The following is a 25,664-nucleotide window of genomic DNA, read 5'->3' on the forward strand; positions in this document are numbered from 1 at the left end:
AACATTTTTATGATTAACAAACAGTCCATTAATGCCTAAGTATAAGGCATTAATGAATAGGGTAGAGTTAGGTAAAGGAGAAGAAAGAGATCAATGCTTTAAAATAACCCACAGGGGGAGGGTGGCAAAATAAATAGCTATTAATTCTATAATAAATTATGACAGCTTTTAAGTTCTCCAAACAAAAATATTTGTGAGAGCAGGAATAAAGTTAGCATGGCAAAGAAGAAAGAACCAAAGACTGAATAAAAAGAACCTGGTTAAAGTCCCAGATTGAATAGTTCTGCCATTCACCAGATATAAGACTAAGTAAATCACAACCTCTGTGGGTCTGGATTTCCTCATCCGTACTATGAATATAAAACTTGCTTTGCTGGTAAAGACTAAATCAAATAATGGGTGTGAAAGTGAACTAAAATTTATGCAAGCAATGAAATTGACAGTTTTAAACTCTATGATGGTTCAAAACTGGTTATCTAGCATTAACTGGTAATAAGAAATCTGTTAATATAGAGGCGTTTAAGTAAAGTGAAACCAGGCATATGCTTACCAATTTTCCCCTTAATATTAATGACTAGTGAATAGTCCATCTTGTTTCTGCTAAAGGCTTATTTATAGATTTAAAAATTTTTTAAAGGTGATGAAACTATTCTCCAGGATTAACTGTTGAGATGAAGGACAATCATGTTAGGTCCTTACTTCAAACAAAACTAGATTTGAGAAGAAACTTTAATGCTTCTAAACAGATTAGCAGACTACAAATAAACGGAGAAGTTGTAAGCACTGAAGTGACTCACTTAGAAGCTATTATCAAGTCAGCAACCAGATAGAATCAAAGATTCTTCAACTTCAAGTCCTCACCTGGCACTCTAAGGTCTCAGGTGTTTTGATGGCCCCACAAAGGCTCATTTTTACAGATGCTTCACAGAACCTTAATATTTCAGGAACTGCAGTATCAGAGAAATGAAACTGACAGACAAATGACTAAAAATTTCAGGACATCTTTGGCTTATTTCATAAAAGGCTTCAATAAACATTCAATAGTTCGTTTAAACTCATTCAAATATTTATCTTAAGTGATATCTAGAAAAAGCAAAGGGCATAGAATTCATGCTTTGAGCTGAGAGCATGACTGTTCTTCAATGTTTTGTTTTGTTTTGTTTTTACCATCACTTACCAGAGTAGACTTTTTTTTTCATATAGTAGTCTTTTATTTAGACAAAAAAAAATTATTCTGTTATCTCCCATTTTGTTTCTAGATGAAGAAAAGGAAATGAATAAAGAGAAACAAACTAAAACAAGAAACAGAAAGAGTGAAAGAAAGGAATGAAAAGGAGGCGCCTTACAGAGGAGCTAATACTTTAAGCAACTTAAGTAGCTTAACTTCAATTAAAATTTAATTCAGTACAAACAACTGGAGGCCCTCTGGCTGGTGGCTCAGTTCCAGCTGCTTGGTATGAAATGAGTACAGCACAGCCACTGGAGCTGGTTCTTAAAAATGACCTATCTGTAACTAGTTGACTTAGTCTCATTCAGTGGGAGAAAAAAAATACTAAGTATGTAGAACCTGTCCTTTAACTGAATTTCCTTTTAAAGGTGCTGATTTTCAAAGCATAAAATTAATCCACACAAACCAAGAGAATGCTGGAAACTATGTGGCAAATGAGCCAAAAAAAGGTTAACACCACAAATTTTTTGTTTCAGAACACTTTACTCCTATTAATTATTCTTCACTAGGTTTGCTATGTTCTAATACTAAAGTCACTAACTGAATGATTGACACATGGACAACAAAGACACTAAGATCCCAGTTACTAGGCATTTGTCTATGTGTCCCAGTTCAACCAGTTAAAGGATTTTATTTATTTTGATTAAATGCGGTATACTGCTAATCTACCTACTATAATGTAAATTTATGATGCAATCATTTTAAAACAAAATAGCACCTATGAAAATGTTTCAAATACAGCTTCTATAATTCTTAACAGATTTTATTAACAGTGTATAAGCAGTTTATAAATTTATATAGATAATAGGTTTAGGAAAACATTCACTAACAATCCATTTTTCTAATTCAGCTCTTAGTAGCCTCAACAGGATTTTTTACCTTTGAAAACATCTTGAAAAAGAACATAAAGACATGTGACAGCTAAGTTCTCCCTCTCTGCTTTTGTCTCTGTCTCTCTCTGTCACACACACACACACACAGTATGCATGTGATTCAGAATATATTCATGAGACACATATCTTGAATCGCAGGATTGTTCTAACAGGGACTTTATGTAGGTCAGGTCAACTTTACCAACGGGAAGAATGGAGTCCGTACTTTCCTGACTAACCAGTAGCAGGAAATGAATGATTTCTCTAAAAAGTCTATCTGTTCCACTCCATTTAGTCTCTCTGTATGTTTTATTCATGCTGCTGTTTACTGAAGATGTATACATGGAACTCAAAGTGATCTCTCAACTTGCTGAAGACTATTTTCAGAAGCGGGGAGCCACAGAGACATGATAACGAAAGAATCTATTTAGAAATCAGGTTTTGTTCTGAGTTTATGACTCTTTTTAAGCTATATGGAACTATCAGTTATATAGTTCCATTGAAACATTTTAAACTATTACAAAATTATTAAAGTTTAAACTAACATAATAATCTTTCAAAATTTTATGCCATTATTATGGCAATTTACGCATGGGTCTGACTCACACAGTATGTGACAAATGCTATGTTGACATCTGAAGCAGAAGGAAATCATTGGTGATGACACAAAGGATGAGACAGTTTCAATGTTTAAGGTGGGAATGGGAAAATGAAAACATGCCTTTCCCAGACTCTTAAAGTGGTCTTCTCCGATTTCTTTATTTTTCTCAGAGAATACCATAGAGGAGGAATTTCATTCATCACTGGTAATACAGAAGATATCACTGCTTTTACAATAAAAAGATAATTTCTTAAAGTTATCATTTCTACTCTCATTTCTCAAAACCAGAAAAGTTTATCCATAACAACTATGTGACAAAACATGACCACACTGAGCTATATCCAAGTCAGTGTCTGTGTGTCTGTCTGTTTCTCTTTCTCTCTCATATTACTAATTTCATGCTTTCATCTTTCTCTTCCCTCAACCTCTCTCTTCGGCTTATCTATGCTCTAATGATGCTGGTCTCTGATTTAGGAACTTCTGAGCATAATGAAGATTGTGGAAGTCTTCAAGTAAACACCTTGATCACCACCACAAACCTGTCAGCCAGAAAGGCCCTATAAAACAAGCGTAATAAAATAATGAATTCTATTCAAGAACAGGTCTGAAAATGGTTTGATAAAGAGTAGTAAAAAGTACCCCGAACCATGTTTAGCACATAGTGGACACTGAAGAATGTTAGTTTATTTTTCCTTTCTTTCTTCCTGAATTTAAAAGTAAGGTAACTGACCTCCAAGAAAATGAGGCAGCTTGCCTAAGGCTCTGGGGAAATCAAGGACAAGGCTCTCTCCGCACAGAACCGGGTCTCTACCCTTACCACCTTCTACTATGCCCTGGTTGCTCCCAACTTGATGACATGTGGTAACATCTTGAAATGTGCCCTGCATTTTAATATTTTCACTTATATCTACCTGAATCTTTTGTTCAAATGGCAGTTGATATAAACCTAAATTCCTTCTGAAGCCTGAGAACTTTTTTTTTAATCTAAAAGTTCTATAATATAATTGCAGCATAAACAGAAAATTAGGTTTAGAAATTAATCCCACAAAAGCATTAAGGCAGCACTGGCAGGCAAGCAATGGGAGGTTCTTCCAAACCTCACAGCGGCACGTGAATACCACCAGCACGGTCATTAGCACCTACTGAGATTCAGAGAGAACGTGTCACAGCGCCAGAACTAGAAACTGGTTTGTTCTCATGGATGAAATATCACGTAACAATCATTTTTCTCAGAGCACAGAGTGGGTTTCTAAATAGCTCTCCGTTGAATTCTATTGCTCTCCACCAGTTTGTTCTGGGATCAGTACTTTACACCAAGGAATTAGGCAATTATCAGGAAAAGCAGAACAATAAGCACTATAGGCATTTTCTCCCCTACAGCTTTCTAAAAACAGTCATATTTCAAAGTTTTAAAGTTAAGACTATATTATAAAAGGTACTTTTTACTACAGGATGTCTTATTCCTCTTTGAGAACTTTTTAATTTATATTGGTATTTCAGACAGTGTTCGGTCACTCTTTTGGGATACCTTCTCTTTGAAATCTTACTTAAGACTATATATAAGTGTGTAAACTCATAGAAAAGGTCTGGAAGGATGATAAAGACCAAACCAAAATTCAGTTATCCCTGTGAAGGGGAAGCTGATGACCAAGGGTTGGGGATGGAGGAGACTCATTATCACGTACTACTTAATACACTTTGAATTGCCCTTAAGAAGAGTTTTTTTAGATGTACTTTAGCATCCTAAAGAAAGCTAAAGAATATAGACTCCTCCATTAAGTGCTCTCTGCTGACTTCACAAAGTCCTAGGAAATAAACATACACCTTTTTGAGTGATAATATTTTCTAATTAGGAGGCCCTGAATCTTTCATCTTACTTTCCTTATGTCATTTTTTACATGTGGGATACATTACTCTTAAACATATATAAATCCTAAAAAACAAACAAACAAAAAACCATATACAAATCCTCAAAGATCAATGAACTTCCAGGAATAATGCCTTTAAAAGTATGTAAATGAAAAGTGAAACAGATGACTTAGAAAGAGTCATAAATAGTTCATATCCTTTTCTGAACCAGATTTCCACCATTTATGGTGCTATTACTGGTATGTACCACAATCAAGCACTGTATTGAGCTGTTCAAAGAAGGCTTTTTCAAAGCATGGCAGTCAACTCACTTGCTCCAAGCCAAAAATGGGATAGGAGAAATCCGTATTTTAAGACACAGTAAGGGTGTGTGCCTGGCAGCAGGTTTATTTTTAGCAGTTATGTTGGGAAACTCCCTTTGTGAATTCAAGTAGGAAAAAAACAGTAACAGAAGGGCAACTACAGGAATTATTTCATTCTTACAATAGCTTTGTCCAATATCCACTAGATATGTCTTTGAAAGAGCCTCTAGTTTTAATTCTTACAATCTCCAAAGGCTTTCCTCTACATTCATAGATATAACTAAAGGAGTTCCTGGAAGATTTCACGGCTTATTTTTATCAGTTTATTTAATCAATAAATAAATTTTAAGTATGCAAAATCTCAAATAAGTGCAGTAAGCAAAAAATAACTTTAAGAAACTGACAGGGGTCCCAGAGAATGCTAACTGAGAACTGGGAATAGGACTACAACTCTCCGATAATTCTCACTTTGTGATGCCCGAGAGATAACATACATGAAATGAATTCTGCCATCCATCAAGTGATAGCCTATCAATATTTTTCTTGGAAACTGTTCATGACTGATATGCTTAAAAAATTAGCAGCAAACCATGTTGTGGCATTTGTGTCAAGAGGAATACATTTCTGCTGTTGAATCCTAGATTTTCTGTTGGTATAAATGTTCTTAACCACTTGGTTTAAATTTTTTTTTTTTTTTAAGTATGAATGTCCTTTGCCTCAGACTGATTTGCTATGGAAGAACAGAAGTTCCTGAGTGAAAAAGCTTACCACCTGTCAGGGCCCTTAGCCCTCTCCACCTCGGTCTATGGAGAGAAAAAAGTTAGAAACAACTGTTCAACTAGCAAGAACAATCACGGGGCTATAGATAATTGTTCTTATTCTATAATTATATTTAACCAAATATGGTTAAAATCATATTATAGAAAATTCCTATTATTCCCTGAAAGTAGATTAAATCAAAATAGACCATAGTAACATCCAGCTTCCTAAAATCCCATTGTTGACTTTAAAGATACAGATTATACAGGTCACAAGTTTATTAGCACATTTGAGAAGGCATTTGCTTAGAAAGTTCTTCACAGCTCCATTTTTATCCTGGAAAGTCAAAGATTTCACTGCATCCGCAATAAAACTTAGCTCCTGGTGCTGCTCTTGAAATATAAGGTGAACATACAATAAGTTCTTAAAAAGACTGAGTATGCAATGTTAGTATGCAACATACTAACATTGTAAATTATCCATAATACTTAATATGAGTTAAACGTGTACATAAATCAGCTGAACTTTAATACAGTATATTTTGTTTAGTGAACATATGCAAGCAAAGTGAGAGAATCAAACTGAAAACAGTAAAGTACACACTCAGTTTAAGTTGATCATCAACTGCCACCAAGTCTTACCTTTTCAGGTCAACAGTTGTGACACTAAACACAACTCCTTTAAGCCAAAGAATCATGAAGAGCCTCTGGGAAAAGGGACAGTTTCCTATGCTTTCACCATCACTGCCAGCCTGGGAAACAGAAATAAACATTTAAAAACAAGGTCAAAGTGATGATAATACTCAAAACTTATTTCTGAATGTTAATTAAGGATACTAGAAGACAGGAAAAGTTGCATTATGGAAGGAAGGGTGGAAATTCAGGTGTTTATTATTTGACTTGGATTTGCCTCTCTCTTTTCTTAAAAATGCCCAGACTAATATAGCACTGACCAAGAGAACTTTTTGCAATGATAGAAATTATATTACACTGTCCAACATGGTAGTCACTTGTGATATATGAGTACATTAAATATGGCTAGTTTGACAGAATTGAATTTTTAATTTTACTTACTTTTAATTAATTCAAATTTAAATAGCCACATATGGCTAATGGCTACCAAATTGGACAGCATAGGTCTAATCAATCCTTACGGGGTACATATATTCTTGCCTTGGGGCAAAGACAAAGTCTATCATAGGTTTTATGAAATGTAAGTCATTTCTTTTTCTATAAGACAGTATTCTTTATAAGGCAACATAAAAAGGAAAACTTGTGCCTGTCTCTGAGGAATAAAGTAATCACCAACATCCCTTGCATTTAAAAATGATTCATTATAAAAATCCCATATCCTGTGTTTACACATTGTTCAGAGCAGCAAAATAACAAAAGATATCTTTATAATAAATCATTTGTAATCCTACTTAATGAATGGAGCCGTTGGCTTCCCTGAGTTCAATGATGAAGTAGAATTTTCCTAAAAAATCAGAGTGGGGCAAATCTTTAATTCCATCATATGTGTCCCAAGTTTAAAAAGCAGGGAGGGGGGAAGCAGGAAATGAGAAAAAGAGCCAGCACACTGGAAGAGAACATTCTGACACTTATTAGCAGCCAACACAGTCCTCTTCATCATGAAGTTTATGGACAGGGCCAGAAAGTAACTTTAAGCAAGTTATTCAAAGACGCTGGTAAAAGAACTATTTATTATAACTCTCAAAAACTTCAGAAGCCATTTCAGTAAAATATTACATTAGTAGAGTCATTAATTCCTAAAGTAAAGTCATTAACTCCTAAACTAATGAGAAAATGGAGGGGAGTTTCTAAAAAAGCAAAAGCAGTTACCTGACTAAACATAATGTAACCAACAAAATACATGGGCATATAAGATGTCAGGACCCTACTCTAATCAGACAGCATGGGATAGTTACAACTGAGCTTGGTTCAAAAAAAATTTTTTTATTCTTTATCAGTAACAAAACATACACAGAACTGTAGCCAGAGTGAACTATATTAATTTCTAATACTGCAACTTGTATAAAATTTTACTTCCTAAAGAAGTTTCACTTCTTAAACTTTGGTGTGATAAAGATTAACCCCCCCAAAAACATTCAAAATTAAGACTTCTTTCTGGGCCTTACATCCAGTGATTCTGATTCAGAAGAATTCCTGGGGTGTAGCCCAGGAATCCTTACTTTGTTATAGGCACGCAAGGAGACCACTAAGTGAGGCATCTGATGAACACACTGAGAAATTCTGACGTGGAAAAGTTAGGACGATATTTCTTCTTCAGAACACTGGTCAGTTTATAGTACCAAGTCATCCTACTATGTAATATGTATAACAAATTGGTAACCCAAATTTGCTTTTTTGAAGATGCTGACCACCTAACCACGTATGGAACACTGATAACACACAAGTGAGTTTATACAGATAAGAAGTTAACATACGACCTTTCTATATAGCTTGATGATTCATATTTTCACACAAAGCTGCGGCTTTAGATAACTAAATTTGTTTTTTTTTTTTTTTGCACTTTTCCCCTCCCTGCTTTAACATGCTTCACAGCAGAAGTATAAATACAAGAAAAAGTACAACAAATTTGAGCCTTACTGAAAAAGCAGCAAAGTCTGGTAGACAAAGAACAAGTATGACTCAAGGTCTTCATCCTATTCCATTTATTTAATCTATAAAGTTAACTATAATTTCCCAAGCTCCCTGTCATGGCAGTGTTAAAATAAACAAATTGGCAAAGAAGATGGTAAATAGAGATGTTCTATGTAAGCACTTGGAAGCACATTCAACTAAAGGCAAGCTGGAGATAAACAGTGACTAGCTACAGATCAAAGCCCTGCACTGTCATTTCCTACAACGGTCTGCAGAGCTTATCGCAGAGTACAGACTGAAGATCTTGGTATATGGAGTATGGCAGAAGAATCTTCCTCATGAAAACCTGGTTAGATTGCAAATGCCCCTTTGCTTTCACCTCCTTTGTCTATAATTTCCTACCAACTTTCCAATTTATTTCTTTGAGGTATAGCAGAAGCTTGTTACACATCTCACACTCATCAAACTACTTTTCCTTATGCACAAATAAAAGCATGTGTACTCTTTAAGATAAATCTGGAAAACTGCCTTTTTATTAACTGTTCTCCCAAAACTCATGACAATTCAAATAAGAAATACTGCCATGAATATCTTTTCCCAAAGTTATAACAGGACTAGAAAACTCAGAACTACTAGCCAGATGATGTTTTCATAAAGTATAGTCAAGCTGTGGAAAAATTCAGATTTCCAGCAGTCATAAATCAAAAGCATCCTCCTTTAATCCAAATTGTACTAATAAAATTCCATTTCAACAAAGTTAAAGGATCAAAGTTACTCTCTTCAGTATGAACTACACTGAATAAAACCTATTTGTACAACTGACTGAGGAGGGTATTACGGTATAATGAAAAGCATACTGAGAATCAGGGTAACTTATTCTACACCCAGCTTTGTATTAATGGTAAAAAATTAACACATAGGTCTCTAACAATGGCATCCAAAAAAGATTTGCTTTTTAAAAATTGCTTCTAACAGTAATATATACACTATTTTTTAAATGAAAACTGACAACACTACAGAAAGAGTTCCCTTACCCTTGAATCATTCACTACTTATTCTTCCAGATTTTTATTTTCTATGTACACACTACTTTTTTTAAACCTGTGATCATGTTTTACAATGTATCTATTTTTTTCCCAAATTAATGTAATCAACTTTTTAGGGGCTGTAATGCTCCCACCAGGATGGTATCTGAGAGGGCCAAAGAGGGAGCCAGGGCTTTCAACCCTGCCAGCCAGTAATGAGAAACCTTCCTTCTCCTTGGGGGTGGGGAGGTGGGGAATGTCAGAGGAGGAGGTCTAGTACAGAGTAGTCTGGACTTTCACCATCAACCAGCAATAATGAGGTCCCCTCAACTGGGGTGTCAGTGGAGACCACATAAGGAGCTGGAATGCTCACCTCTGCCCACCAGTAATGAGGAGCCTTCCCACCTTGGGTATCAATGGAGGCCAAGAAGGGCACCTGGACTTCTATCTCCACCCAGCTGTTACAAGGTGGTATAGCCACCCTTCTCCCCTCCCACTCTCCTCCAGAGCAGTGTCAGAGAAGTCTTATTTGAGTGTCAGAGAAGTTTAAACATGTTTAAACAAGATCCAGAGTCTCATAACATAATAAGAAAATGTTCAGGTTTCAACTGAAAATCACTTGTCATACCAAGAAGGGTAACAAACTGAATGAAAAAAAAAGCAATCAATAGATGTCAACATCAAAATGACAGAAATTTTAGAATTATCTGACAAACATTTTAAAGCAGCCATGACAAAAATGCTTCAATGAGCAACTATGAACAGTTTGAAACAAAAGAAAAAATAGAAAGCCTCAACAAAGAAATACAAGATGTGAAGAAGGACCAGAAATTTTAAGGACTGAAAAATACAATAACTGAAATAAAAATCTCAGAGGATGGGTTCAACAGGCATGGAGGGGACAGAGGAAAGAAATCAGTGAACTGAAAAATAGAACAATAAAAATTACCCAATCTGAACAACAGAATAAAGGTAGACTGAAAATTTAATACTTCTTACATATTTTCAGATTTAAATGTCATCCAATGGTCATTTTTGAAGGCTTCATTGTATGCAATTGACCCAACAATTTCACACCTAGAAATTCATTCTGTAGAAATACTTAATATAGATATCCAAAGATACAAGTAAGACAGAGGAACAATGAAGCACTGTTTATGACAGCAAAACACCAGAGACCACCCAATGCCCATCAGTAAAGGACTTGTTACATGATCACACACCATCAGAGGGTAGAAGTTGGGACTAACCCATTTGGCCTTTGCTGGCATGGGTGGGGCAGAGTCATAGATTTTTCCTGTGGTGCTTGGAATAGAGCAGCTATTGTGTGGAAGTTTGGTCTTACTTAGGCTGCCCCCTTCCTGGTTCTTCGGATAGAGAGAGCAGACTTTTGTTGGAGTTTTTGTTTGTTTGTTTTTTCACTTTTTCTTTTTTCATTTCTGGGTCTGCAACTGTTGGTATTTCCAGGTTGTTTGCTTCTATAGCTCCAACTCTGAGGATATATGAGGCAAAAAACCAGGAAACTCACCACCACCATCCATCCACTCCATCTTCCCAAAAATGTAAGTTTCTCGGGAGTACTAAACTTAAAAAGCAATATTAAAAATATATAAAAGGTGGCATTATACATAACAATGGAATTTATTTGACAATAAAAAGCAATGAAGTACTGATACATGCTGTATCTTGGATGAACTTTGAAAAATTATGCTAAATGAAAGAGGCCAGTCACAAAAGACCACATTATTATATAGTTCTATTTACACGAACTGTCCAAAATAGGCAAATCCACAGACACAGGAAGTAGATTAGCAGTTGCCTAGGGTTTGGGGGTGGGGGAGGTGGAGAAGGGGAGGAGGGTTGGAGAATGACTGCTAATGGGTACAAGGTTTCTTTCTGGGGTGATAAAAATGCTCTAAAATTAGACTGTGGTAATGGCTGCATAACTTTGTGAATATACCAAAAAAAAAAAAAAAAACACTGAATTGTACGCTTTAAATGGGTGAATTATATAATATATGAATTATATCTCAATAAACCTGTTTTTAAAATATATAGACACAGATTACAAGTATAAATATACACATACTGGACAAAATTTTAATTTGAGATATATAAATAAATGAAATATAAAATTTTATATTACATGTCTGTAATGTTTTCTTAAAACTTAGAAACCCAAATAAATAATCAAAGCAAAAACTTGAACAGTACCACTGACCCAGAAATAACCACCAATTTCAGATAAATAATGAGTCTTAGCATTCATTTAGGTTTTGCTCTTATAAAAGGGGTAGTTTTATTTAACCTGCTATCTAGGGTTCTTCTCATAAGTTCTCTATTCCTCACCCTCCTCTGCCCAGCCCTCCACCCCACCCCCAACGCCGGACTTCTGTTGTAATTCTTGAATTGCCTAATACCAGTATTTGATCAGAAACTGCTGGATTAACTCCTATATTGCAGAAGTGGGGTCAGTGACAGATGCCATAAATATTTTAATGTTTTACTAACTCAAGGTTAAGGAACTGTTCACTTAGAAAACCCAGTTTAATCAGTTTTTAGAATAGTAAGATTTTAAAAACACCCTAGAAAGAGAGCTTAAACTTGGTTCCCCTCTCTGTTTCTTTGTGTTTATGGGTCTGGGGTGAGGGGTGATGATCACTAGGGGAAGAGAAAGAGATGCTGGGCCCTGAGGGTAAGAATGGGCTCCTGATCACTGATTTAATTTCCTTGACACGTTTTCTGGGGAATATATGAGAACAATGTGTTGCCATAAGAATGAAGTCAAAAATTTTTAAGACCTCCCTTACCTTTAGTGTGGATTCTATCTAAATTAGTTGTCTGAATACACAAAATGGCCTCCTTTGATTAAGATTAATTTAAAAGTCACAAAACAATACAATAAATGGGCAAAGTTCACCTGGCTTCTATTATCTATTTCTTCAGAGTCTTTGCTAAACACATGTTGGAACCAAGGTTTAGAATCTAGAGGTTTAATAAGCTGTTATCCTTCTACAGTGTCTACAGAGTATGAAGGTTTAGAATTAACAAGGTTTAGAGAATCAGACATACGTGAATCTGAATCCTGACTACTTATTAGCTGTGTGATCTTCAGTAAATTACTTAACATCTGTGAAACTTGACTTCCTACACCTTAATATTATAAGGATCAAATCAGTTAGGATAAACACAGTTCCTGTCAAATGTTAAGAGTTTAGTAACTGTTACCTGACTTGAAAGACACTTCATGCACAGAACTCAAGGCCTAACAACAGCTTCTTCAGTTAATCTAGCACTTCGTCATCAGAATCCCTAGACTGTATCATTCTTTCAGAAAATAAGAGACTGGACAGAATCTAAGTATCTTCCACACTAAGTTCTTCCAAATGACATATATTATGCCCTAATACTTTAAGAACTATGGTCTATATGAAGTTTAAATAGTCCACTAAATGTAGTAAAGCAAAGATATCTTTTATTTAAGAAGATGTCAAAAATCTCTGGCCATGCAAAGAATGTATCACCGTTTCCTGGTCATAACCATATCATAGGACTAACACTGAATAAAGTCAAAGGATATATAATGGAAGAATTACCACATCCCAAGCTCTGCCTATGTAAATAAAACACAGCCAGCCAATGACAGGACATTGAAAAGACCTCAGTTGCTACCATTTACTTGTTCAGTATTACCAACTCATGAAGTCCACTCTCCAGAGCCTGTGCAACTTAGAGAAGAGCTGATTAGCTTGAAATTACATGAGGATTAGATGAAACTCCAGGGGTAGGCTGTAGAGTTCACGTGAAATATTTACCTTATTGAAGATGAACTCTATACTCTCCCAAAACAAGCTCTACACATGTGTTAATCTAGTTAATCTTTTATCCTCTCACTCAGCAGAGGATGGTGGTTAAGAGCTAGATTCCCAGATGACTCCAGCACTTACTAGCTGTGTGACTTAACCTGTCTGCACCTGTTTTTGCCTTCTGTAAAATGGGGACAATAATGTGACCTGTTTCACTGGATTGTTGGGAAGAACTGAATGAATTAATACATTAAAGGACTTAGGACAGCACAATGCTCTAAAACTAGAGAACGGAAAGGGAATTGTTCACTGTATAACCTTTCATACTTTTGGTATTTGTCCTGTGCACATGAATCTTTCATTTAACAAAAAAAAGCAAGCAATTAAAAATCTTCCCACACCAACATATGAGAATTAAGGAAAACACAAGTTATAGAATGAATGGGGAAAAGCTCCAAAAATGAAAGACATCTACATTGAAGCAAGACTCTCAAAATCTTAGGATACATAAAAATCCATAAGGAAGTGGGTTTAAAACACAGATTACCAGGTCTTACCTCCAGACACTGATTCAGTAAGTCTGTGGTGGTGTCCAGCAATCTGCAATTTTTAACAAGCACTTCATACAATTCTAATTCTGATGCATTTGGTGGGCGGACTATATTTTGGTAAACACTGACATGGAGGGAAAATATGCCAAAAAAAATTTTTAAAGACTAGAAAGAAGTTTACTTCATGGTTAAACTTTGAATTCCTCATGATGCCCTTTGGACTCTGCTCTTTGTAGGCCAGTAACCTAGTCACCATTTGTTAGGGTCAGATTTGATAAATAACAGCCTCCTCCTACACTTTAAAGGAATGCCATGCTATCTTGACTCAAACTTGGCAAAAGCCAAGTTACTCAAATCAAACTAGCCTAAAGCCCCTTAAAACCTAGACACTCAAAATCAAGAACATTCTTATTCCACACAAACTAAGAAGCAGAAGTAAGTGCCTTTTCGTGCAAAACAGCACAATATTAATGTCGCTAACAGCTTATCTTAAGACTAAATATAATGTCAAAAACAATTATGGTGACCCAGAGTCCTTTATAGATCAAGTCCTTTTTGCTGTGGGATGGTTACATCTGGTTTAGAAGAACAGTTACATATTTTAATTAGTACATTATACTACTAAATGATTCGACCTGTCAGGAGAAAAAAAGAAAAGATTCTGCTGTGATTTAGGGATGAGGACCAATATCTGACTTGCAAAATTGGCTGGATTTTCAACTTAGAAGCTATATAACCATGAGTAAATCACTTAAACTTTTTGGGATATACCTTGTGTAACATTACTGTTATCAACTTCTGTAAATCAGTCTCCACCATAACCCCAGTCTCCCCCTTCCAGAATAGAGTTACAAAGAAAGGTTATCAGTACAGAAAAAAAGCTTAAGTCAAATCTGTCTGATTAATCATTTTTCTCAAAAAATTTAGTTAGGTCTCTAATCACCTTGGGATAGAGCTAACAAACCACAGAAGCCACTATAGCATAATCTGACAGTTGCCTGCTCAAGATCCATTCTCCCACTTTTTTGCTGATAGAACTTATAATTTTGATCAGGAATCCATTCCTCCCTCCCCCAAGTGACATGGGAGATGATAACCCAATCCCCATTCTAGGGGTAAATCCTGACTGATTCTAAGCCAATCATGGTAATTCCAATCTTCTGGTCAACGACTGACTTAGTGTAATCATGTGACCCAGTTCTAGTCAACAAGATAGTCCCTGAGAAAAGTTTCTCACTCTTAAGACAAAGACACCAGAAGAGGAAACCCTTAGATGTGAAACCTGTGGCCGCTGTGGCCAACTTTACAGTAGCCCAAGGCTGCAACCAACACCAAAAAGGACAGAGCCAAGAGAATCACAAAGGGAGCCAGTTCTCCTACCAGACTTCTTTCATTAGATACATTGCCTGAGTGGTTAAAGACACTTTGGGGTGAAGTTTTCTGTTATTAACAGTCGTAAGTATCCAAATCAATATGGCCATTTGCCCCCAATTCAGACTAGCAGGAAGAATGAAAATATTTTGAGTGTGGCAAGGAATGAAAAAACAAAATTCTCAATGTAAGTTAAAGGAGACATAATAGCCATTCCAGGGCTCTGCCTTATTTACAATTAATCTATTTTCCATAGGCTGCCATTTAGACTTTGCTCAGGAATTTCTGTAGTCTGTGTAGCATTTGACACTGAAGTTCAAGCTGTGGGCTCTCTTTCCTCATTCACAGAACATCTCATACACTTCCTTGCCTATATTTATTTATTCAACATTCAATACATATTTACTGAGAAGCTACTATCTCCCAAGTGCTGAGACTTGGCACTGGAGAAACAATTGTGAATGAGAAAGATAAGACCTGACCTCATGAAACTTTAATTTTTGTGGAAGAAACAGATAATACATTTATCAAGTTAAAAAGTGTAAACTGCAATAAGTGCCTAAAGGGAAACAAAGCACTACGAGAGAGGACAAGGAGCATCTACTTTAGATAAGATGGTAATAAAAGATCTCTGAGACCTAAAGAATGAGAAGTCAGCCTTGCAGGGCCTGGATGACTAGATTGCTGTGAATACAAGAGAAAGTGGTATTGGCAAGGGCCAGATCATGAAAGACTTTCTAAACCAAATTAAGGAGTTTACACTTCCAAACGGAACAATTTATTCCTTTGTTTAACAAGTGTTTACCAAGTAGCTACTGTGTAGAAAGAAATCATTTAACACAATGGTTAACAGCAAGGACTCTGAAAGCAGAGTGCCTGGTTTGATATGTGAGTTCTACTTAACTACCTGCATGTTGTTGGGCACTTACTTAACCTCCTGGGACTCAGTTTCCTTGTACATAAAATGGGAATAATACCTACTTCATAGGGTTATAATGAGATTAAATGAGTTAATATATGAAAGTCTTAAAATATTGCCCAGCGTGTAGTAAGTGCTTGGTAACAAAGCATGTGCCAAATAGAGAACACATTCCTGACTTCATGGAGCCTGTGTGTGTGTGTGTGTGTGTGTGTGTGTGTGTGTGTGTGTGTTGGAATTGGGGAGGCAGGGGGAGAAGTCAGAGAAGGGGGTAATGGGATATCACTGAAGGGTTTTGGTGTATATGAGGGTATAATAGGGCAAAATCCAATCTCCAATTTAAGACAAAGAATAACACTTGCTACCACATGGAAAACAGGTTGGGGGCATGGAACTGATGAAGAATGGAAACTGAGAATTACTACAGTAGTCCCAGTGGAATGTGGCTTGGATTAGGTGGAGGCAATGAAGATGGAAAGAAATGCATGGATTAAGTTGAATTGGTGAGGCTACAATCCTAAAGACTTGTGGATGGTTTGCATGTGGGAAGTGAGGAAAGAAAAAAATGAAAAAATACCTCTTAGATTTATGGTTTGAGCAAATGAGTAGAGGAAAGCCTCAAGATGGACGTGAGGGTGTGCCTGCATATACTTCACTGAAGGACAGAAAGAGAAATCCCTTCAAGATATAACCACAGAGATATAATCCTGGCTTGAAAATGTTCCTCCAGTGTTGAAGTGTACAAACCAAAATTGACATTGTTTATATCTCAGGACAAATGTGCGAAAAGGTAGAAAGAGGGTTATTAACTATTACTCTGTACTGTTTTGTTTTTCTTCTTTTTTTTCAGGTTTAAGAAAATATTAAAAAGAAAATGTTCCAAATGTTTATACATGATAATCTTATTCCTGTCCCTAATCATTGCCAAAATATTAAGCTATTTAAATATAACAGAATTTCTCTTGAATTCTTCATATTGCTTGAAAAAAAAATGCTGAATGCGAAGTAGTCACTCAAACACTACTACCTGAAACAACGTAGGGAATTAATGACAGCTGAGAAAGATTCTACTGAGTACTATTTTTGTTCTGTTACATATTTGAAGCATATGCTGAAAATGAAAACACAGGCTCTAATCCATACTAAAGCCAAATCTGAAATGTCTCAGCCAGCACCATTTGTTACAACTAAGTGTCAGATATACAATAACCAGACTTTCCAGCTAAGCACAATGGAACAAGCTCTGCTAGAATGTTTACATTCATTCATCAAAAGCCTAAAATAGGAAGAACAAAACTATCATCTCTTCAGAATGAATTACAACCAATATAACTAAAAATACTGAATGACAAGAAAGAAAGAAAAAAAAGATAGCCAAAGGTATAACCCTTTTTCCTGTCTGGATCAATATTGAATCTACTCCCTATAAGGATCAACTACAATAAATGAAAATGTTGCCAAAATTGCATGCAAACAAGTTAACAGCTACTGTTTAATTTAGTAGCTGATTTCTCACTCAACGTGCACTATATGAAAGTGCCACACATATATATATATATGTATGTATGTATATATATATATATATAAAAATCCTCACAATAACTATATGAAGTTAGGTATTGTTTTCCTCATGAGGCAGGAGGGAAGTGGGCAGGGCACAGCCATTCAAGGAATGATGCAGCAATTCACACCAAAATGGTGGAAGATTCAACTCTCAGTAGGCCTTGAGGCGCAATATGGCGGGGGATTTGACTTCTAGCAGACTTTGAGCTTCATTATACGCTCACTGTAATATATTAGCATGGTAAATAACATTCCCCCAGGCGCCATGAGTTTCAAGGCTGATCATAAAAGGTCAAAGAGTGGGCAGTGACCCAATTCCTGGGAATCCCAGCCCCTTTCCCAGGATAGTTGGAATGGTCCTTCTAGTTGTTAGCATATGAAGCTACCAAGCCCATAAAAACTGGCAGCACCGGGCCTCGTGGCCTCCTCTCTTGCTCCCACATCTGCAGAGACAGCCCCCACTCTGTCTATGGAGTGTGCATCTACTTTTACTTTAACCAACCCCAACACCTCATGGCCTTTCTCTCACCTTCTGAAACAGCCTACACTCTGTAGTATGTATCTGTCTAAATAAATCTACCTTTACTCAACTGTGGCTCACTCTTGAATTCTTTCCTGTGCAAAGCCAAGGACCCACACTTGGTGGGGCATGTCCCAGGGACTTAGCCGAGACCTAGGACACGGCCCTCCTCTGGCCCCACATTCGTTTTCCCTGTATCACTCGTATTTCAGATAAGGAAACTGAGATTTAGAGAAACTAAAGTAATTTGCCATATATCTACAACTGAAGAATGGCAGAACTGAAGTTTGAACTCTATTAACTTATTAACCACTTTTATAGTTTCTTACACCAAGATAAGAAGGAAATGCTGGAATCTCACCTGCTTAGTCTCATGATTTGTATGGTACAACCACCATCTCACTCATATACACATTACTATCAAGTAAGATAAACTACCTGAACTACAACCATCACAATGCAATCCACAAATGTTTAAAATTTAAAATTTTCCAGCAGCCATATTTTAAGGAAAAGAAGTGAAATTAATTTAAATATTTTATTCAATAATCTAATAATATTATCATTTCAACATGTAATCAACATGAAAAGTTACTACATTCTTTTCTTTGTACTAAATCTTTGAAATCTGGTATAGATTTTATACTTAAGAGTACATCTCAATTCAAATAAGCATTCAATAGCTACATATGGCTAGTACCTATCATGCTGGACACCACATGGCTAGAGAAAAAACCTCTGAACAACCAACAGTAATGTATATCAATAAGACCATGTACTAAAAGGTCATGTATCTGACTCATCAACTCAACACTCAAGCTCTCAGAAACTATTTATTCTTATTTCAAAAATATTTTAACAAGTTTGTTTATCTGGCTTACCAAACCACAAAAGATTACAATAGAAAATTAAAGGAAATGAGCTGCATTAATAGAGCTAAGTTGGCAAAGGAAGAAATAGAAAACACACACACAAACACATACACCCATTCACTGGAGTGCACGTGCACACACACACACGATTCAAAAAGATAACAGCTGAGGCCATTTAGCAGAAAGGCAAAAATAGTCCTACATACCTCAATAGTTCCCAAGTCCATTGCTACATTACTAAATTTGTATTCAGAATGTGGACATTGACAGTTAAATTCAGCATTTTAAAAAGTCAAGATAGCATTAATATATTTTAGAAATATTTTCATTTAAAACCAATTAGGGAACTCTCTGTACTACTTTGCAATTTTTCTATAAATCTAAAACTATTCCAAAATTATAAAGTTAATTTTGAAAAGTCAATTTGAAGCTTTTAGCACGGCCAAGTAATTTACAAAAGAGCAACCCTTTGCACCCGTAACAATGATAACATCTAGACAAAAACAAGACTACACAGGAGAATTAACAAAAGCAAGGAGAGAAGTTGACACTTGGAAAGGAAATACACTGGACAAGTTCCCCCAATTTTTATCTTTTAACCTTGTGCCATGCTGGGCAGCTAAAGTTCCACTGGACAATTCACAGTCCTGCTGGCTTGAAGAACCAAAGGACAGAGTTCAAAGCAACAATTACCACCAGAAAATGTTACGGAATACCACAAAAACAGAGAGAACAAGACAGGGGGAGCCCTAAAATCTGCATAAAACTCTATCTAGATCCCTGATCCCTGGCGTAAACATGTGTAGGGCAGACTCCAAGGAGGCCAGCTAAAATAACTGAATTGAAATTTGAGTTGTCACCCACCACAGGAGAGACAGTTTTTCAGTTTTAGTTCAGCTGAGTAAAAACAAAAGAAAGAAAAAAAAAAAAGAAAGAAACAAATAAACAAAATCAATACTCTTCAGAAGAACGTAACAAAATCCAAAGTTTCTACAACTTGTTATTTGCAGTATCCAGAATACAATTTAAAATCATTCTCCATAGGAAGAAACAGGAACACATTATCCAATCTCAAAAGAAAAATAAGGAGACACAACCTAAACTGACCCAGATGCTGCAATTCACAGACAAGGATTTTTTAAAGCAGTTACTATAACCATGCTCAAGGACATAAAGAAAAATATCTTCTGATAAAGGAAGGTAGGAAATCTTAGTAATGTAAGAGAGAGACCACAATTCTAGAAATAAAAAAATATAACAGCTGAAAATTTTTAAAATCACAAGATGGGCTTTCTTTCTACTGAATAGAGAAAAGAGTCTATGAATGTAAAGACAGATGCAAGAAATTACTCAATCAGAAGAATTTTTTTTTTAAAGTGGAAAAAAAATCAACAGAGCCTTAAAAGCCAATGAGAAAATATAAAATATCTACTTTTTAAAAAATTTTTAATTTGTTTTTAATTTTTTGTGGGGGAAGGTAATTAGGTTTACCTATTTATTCTTAGAGGAGGTGTTGGGGATTGAACCCAGGACTTTGTGTATGTTAAGCATGCACTCTACCACTTGAGTTATACCCTCCCCCTTAAAAGGTTTACATTTTTAACTAGAGTCTCAGAAGGAGAGGAGAGAATAAGGCAAAAAAATTTCAAATGACAACAGCTTTTCCCAAATTAAGACAAATTTATAAATTCAATTTTCATTTACATCAAGCAGTAGTAATATAAAGAAAGACACACCTAGGTATATCATAATTAAAATGCTAAAAAGAAAAGAAAAAAAGAAACTCTTAAAAGTAACTAGAAAAAAAAACACACAGTATACACAGGAACAATGATTTGAATGGCTGCTAAATTCTCATCAGAAATAATGGAGGCCAGAAAACATGGAACAACATTTCAAAGTACTAAAATAACAACAACAAAAATAGCAAAAATTATCCCCAAAATCTTACATCCAGCAAAAAAATCTTTAAAGAATGGAAGTGAAATAAAGACATTTTTAGATAAAACTATGTAGAATTTGAATGTTTGACACTTAAATGAATTAATTTCAGGAACACGGAAAACTAATTAGTATTTACTATTAAGGTATAACTGATTCTTAAAAAGAAACATATGTCCTTTACAATTAGTTTTTCCTCACTTTGGTCACACACAAAAAAATGTATCTCAAACTTTTTCATTGGTTAAGCCTCATTCTTTTAACATCTTCTAACCAAAGATAAATCCACTATCTACCACAGTGTTCCCCTGCTTATCAGTTGAAGACAAACATGTCAGAGGGGTGAGTGAAATTCTTGCGCAAGTCAAAATCAAGCAGTCCACTTCCCCTGAGGGCAATTTAAAAATACACATGCTGTAGTATAAACTAAATTCAGAAAGAGGCCTCAGAGAGAAAAAAAATACTTCAGGAAATACTTCTCTCCAATTTGTGCTTGTGGCAACTATCTAAGTTTAGTAGGTAAGAGGTATTTCTTTTCATCAACAAGTTCCCAGACCAAGCAATTTTAACTAGAAATTCCATCAAGAGTAGCAGAGTCAAAAATTTCTCCCTTTGTAAGGAATCTAAATTCTCCAGAAAGTTTTTTCTTAAGGGAAAATAAAGAATCCAGAGGATAAAAGAGATATGAGAGGGACTTTAAAAACAATTACATGACATGGTTGTGCATAGGGAACTGGCTATAAAGATACACATTACAGTTGTTTTTTCTTAAGTTTTTTTTTTTTTTGCAGATTTTTTAAAATTGAAGTATAGTTGAGTTACAATATTATGTGGGTTCAGGTATACAGCAAAGTGATTCAGTTAAATGTATTTTTCAGATTGTTTCCCATTATAGATTATTATAAATATTTAATATAGTTCCCTGTGCTATATAGTAAATCCTTGTTGCTTATCTATTTTATGTATAGTCGTTTGTATCTGTTAATCCCAATTTACCCCTCTCTCCCTTTCCCCTTTGGTAAATATAAACTTGTTTTCTATGTCTGTGAATCCGTTTCTGCTTTGTACGTAGATTCATTTGTAGTATTTTTTAGATTCTACATATAAGTGATATCATATATAACATTGGTCTCTGTACATATTATCATATAATATTCTCTGATTTATTCACTTAGCATGATATTTTCTAGGTCCATCCTTGTTGCTGCACATGGCAATATTTCATTCCTTTTTGTGACTGAGTAATACTGCATTGCATATACACACATCACATGTTCTTAAACCAGTCATCTGTTGAGGGGCACTTGGGCTGTTTCCATGTCTTGGCTATTATAAAAAGTGCTCCTAGGAATATAGGGGTGCATGTATCTTTTCAAATTAAGAGTTTTCAACATTTCCAGATATATGCCCAGGAGTAGGATTGCTGGATCATATAGTAGCTCAGTTTTTAGTTTTTTAAGGAACCTCCATACTGTTTTCCATAGTGGCTGCATCAATTTACATTCCCACCAACAGTATAATAGGGTTCCCTTTTCTCAGCTCCTCTCCAGCACTTATTTGTAGACTTTTGATGACAGCCATTCTGACTAATGTGAGGTGATACCTCATCGTGGTTTTAATTTGCATTTCTGTAATATTTAGCGATGCTGAACATCTTTTCATGTGCCCATTACAATATTGTTTAATAGCTACGTTATGAACCTCTAAATGGCTAAGAACAGAGGATGAATAATGATGACAATGAGCAATGTAAAACTGCAGACATAAAAGTACTACAGAATATTTTAAATAAAATATTAGCACTCAAACATATGAATGAATGAACCCTTCTCTGAAAGTTAATTTTGGATTATCTATGTTCAAATTTCTCATTAAAATATATTACAAAATGAGTTTCTTTTAAAATTATATACTTAACAACATATTGCAGCTGTGGAAAGCTAATGTTCAGAATTCCTATCTCCTTGGCTGGCCTACTATAAATTTCAAATATCTAAACAGCACAAGATAGCAAGTTTATTACTGAAATTATTTACTTACCATTTCAATGCACAGGTGCCTTAAATACGACAAAGGTACATTCTAACTTAGAATAATTCTATATCTATTTTATTTTAGACACAACAAAATATTCCCTTTATTTTTCAGGTATTTCAGTGGAAAATATAATATACTCTTTCTGGTCAAAGAATTTACTCTTGAAATATTTTTCATTTCTCTGGCAAACTGCCCCAATTATCACTGAGAATTTTTATTGGCTCCATTTATATTTGTTTTCTAATAAACTGCTTCTAATTATGAAAATTTGACTATCTGAATCTGACTTTGAAATCTCGGGTCTCAATTTTCTGTCCGGGCCTAAGCACCCAAGACTAAGGCTACTTTGGGTACATAAAATAAATCTTGACTAGATTAGACAGCACTTCTAAGAAACACACTCACTTTACAGATGAGAACAACAACGTGAACCTGATCTTCCAGTTATATAATTTGAAGATTTTAAACCTCTAAACCAATCTGTTATTAAGTTTAGATGCATGGCTATCTATCTAGTGAGTACCTTAGTCATAAAACTAAAATTACAAGTCTCAAGTTCAATAAATGAACACTATTTTTATTTGTGGTATTCTACTATGAGGTAATATAGAACAAAACACCAGAAACAGATTTAGTACTCTTACATGCTTCTATCCCCAGACTATGCATACCAATTTGCCCCCAAACATTAATAGACATCTACTGAATTAATGAGTTATCTCCTATATACCAAGATCTGTGTTAGGACTGAGATAGAAAAGATGAAAAATACAGCCCCTGAACCGTGATCTCCGGAAATTCACATTCTAGCCCAAAACAACAAAATGATGAAAAATGATTCAGATGAGTGGCAGGATATTCAAATGCACAAAGTGCTCTGGACACATAGTAGGAAGAATTAACTTTGCTGAGGGAACAACAAGGTCAGAGATGGATTTAGAGGACATTTGAATTGAACTTTGGAGGGCATTTGGTTTCATGGACCAAAACCCTTGAAATATGTTAAGATAAACCTTTTACAGAGTTAGTTGTAACCTAAAATATTTCTAATAAAGATATTCCATAAAGGTGTATCATTCATCTCTTCAGCAGCATAGTACATTGCTAAACACCTGAATGTTTTGGCTCTGTAAAGGGGCACAAGAGCTGAAAACAGTTATTGTGAGTAAGAATGTTTTTGGGGGGCTTTCAAAAGTTCTTATTTGAGAATGACCTGTGCTTAGGCCAGAAACAGGAGATTTATTCCTCCATTCTGTTCCACTACAATATCTACAATAATCAACCAACCAGAAGAATCCAATTACCACTTGGCAACACTGGCATCTGACTTAATGGTTAAATGCCAAATAAACCAAAAAAATACTAATTAAAACAAATGTTTCTTTTTTTATTTTATTTTTTTAGGAGGGCAGATAATTAGGTTTGTTTATTTTTAATGAAGGTACTGGGGATTGAACCCAGGACATCATGCATGCTAGGCACGCACTCCATCACTGAGCCCTTCCCCCAAAACAAGACCACAAGAGTCTAGCCTCTCAGTAAAAATGTGTGAAAAAGACTTAAGGGTAAACCAACTTTAAAAAAAAAAATGACAGGAAAACTACAACAGGATCAAGAAACTGAAGAAATGAACATATTTATTACATCCCATCAAAAAGAGGCATAATCAACTATCCCTTATCCACAAAGCAGAATTTTCTTTTATTTGGGTGTTTGTTTAAAGAAAGATTCTTTATTAAAAAAAATCTTAAGGAATGGAACGCAGACCATAGGATTAATCTGTTTGGTAGCCTTTTAAGTGAGCCAAAGTTTAAAAAAAAAAAAAAAGACTAAACCAAAAAACCGAGATCTAAAAGCACTGGCTGATCTCATTAGCTCAGCTTAAGAAACTTTATAGATGTGACTTCACTCCTGGATTACACGTCTATATTTAGTTTATACCTAATATGGATAAAGTCCTGAACTAACAGCCATTTCCTCTCTCCACAAAAAGAAACTTCCTTGCTTTTTTTATATCAACAATGCAAAGATCAGTGTAGGCTCTCTGAAGGAAGAGGTTTAAAAGGGGGAAAAAAAAAAAACAGAGAAAAACATTAACAATTTAGTATGTGATTTTTGTTAAACTTGAGATTGCTTTGACATTTCCAAATTAGAAACAATCCTAAAATCAAATATGTGATGTTCAAGTCAAGCTCCTTAACAAGTTTATACATAAACCCTTAAAGTACTTTTAAAAATACTAATTAACCAGGCCCCCAAAATGCAAAGAGGTGAGGTCATGGAAAATTTACAGTTTCCTTTCAAATTTAACCAAGAGAACTGGAAGCACCAAACTCATCTAGGTTCACTGGTTGTCAGTGTGTTTCAGAAATATCCCTAACATTCTCAGAATTCTTTCTTTTTATTTTTCAGTGTGACTGGAAACAAATAGTGAAAACAAAACTCTGTTAAGTAAAAATTCAAGTTTCAAATAGAGAAAAAGAATATAAACAAATAAAAGAGCTCTTACTGGTTAAGAGTCAGTCTCACTGAATCACAAAGACCCTGGTACAAATCCCAGTACTGCTACTTACCAGCCTGCGACCAAACACAAGAAATGATCTAAACTTCATGTGTGAAAGAGCATTGATGGTACCTATTCCAGAGTTTATATGAAGATTAAATTACCAAACATAAGTAAAAGGCTTGGTACACTATGCAGGAACCATAGTAAGCACTCAAGATAATTGTATCAATTCTCTTATGACTCTTATTCTGACTTTAACAGGAAAACAAAAACCTACTGTTCATTTTCATGTATCAGTGGACTCTATCTCATATAGGAA

The 25,664-nt window shown here is 35.2% G+C and overlaps 1 protein-coding gene across 1 annotated transcript in view; it reads right to left on the reverse strand.

The window, feature by feature from the left end:
* CLIC4 (chloride intracellular channel 4) overlaps nt 1-25,664 on the reverse strand; it is a 65,275-nt gene that overhangs the window by 25,901 nt on the left and 13,710 nt on the right. Inside the window, exon 2 of the mRNA XM_031464384.2 lies at nt 6,273-6,382. Coding sequence (XP_031320244.1) covers nt 6,273-6,382 — 110 coding nt within the window. The remainder of the gene's footprint in view (nt 1-6,272; nt 6,383-25,664) is intronic.

This window comes from Camelus dromedarius, chromosome 14 (assembly GCF_036321535.1).
Source record: "Camelus dromedarius isolate mCamDro1 chromosome 14, mCamDro1.pat, whole genome shotgun sequence".
NCBI classification, from domain to species: Eukaryota; Metazoa; Chordata; class Mammalia; order Artiodactyla; family Camelidae; genus Camelus; species Camelus dromedarius.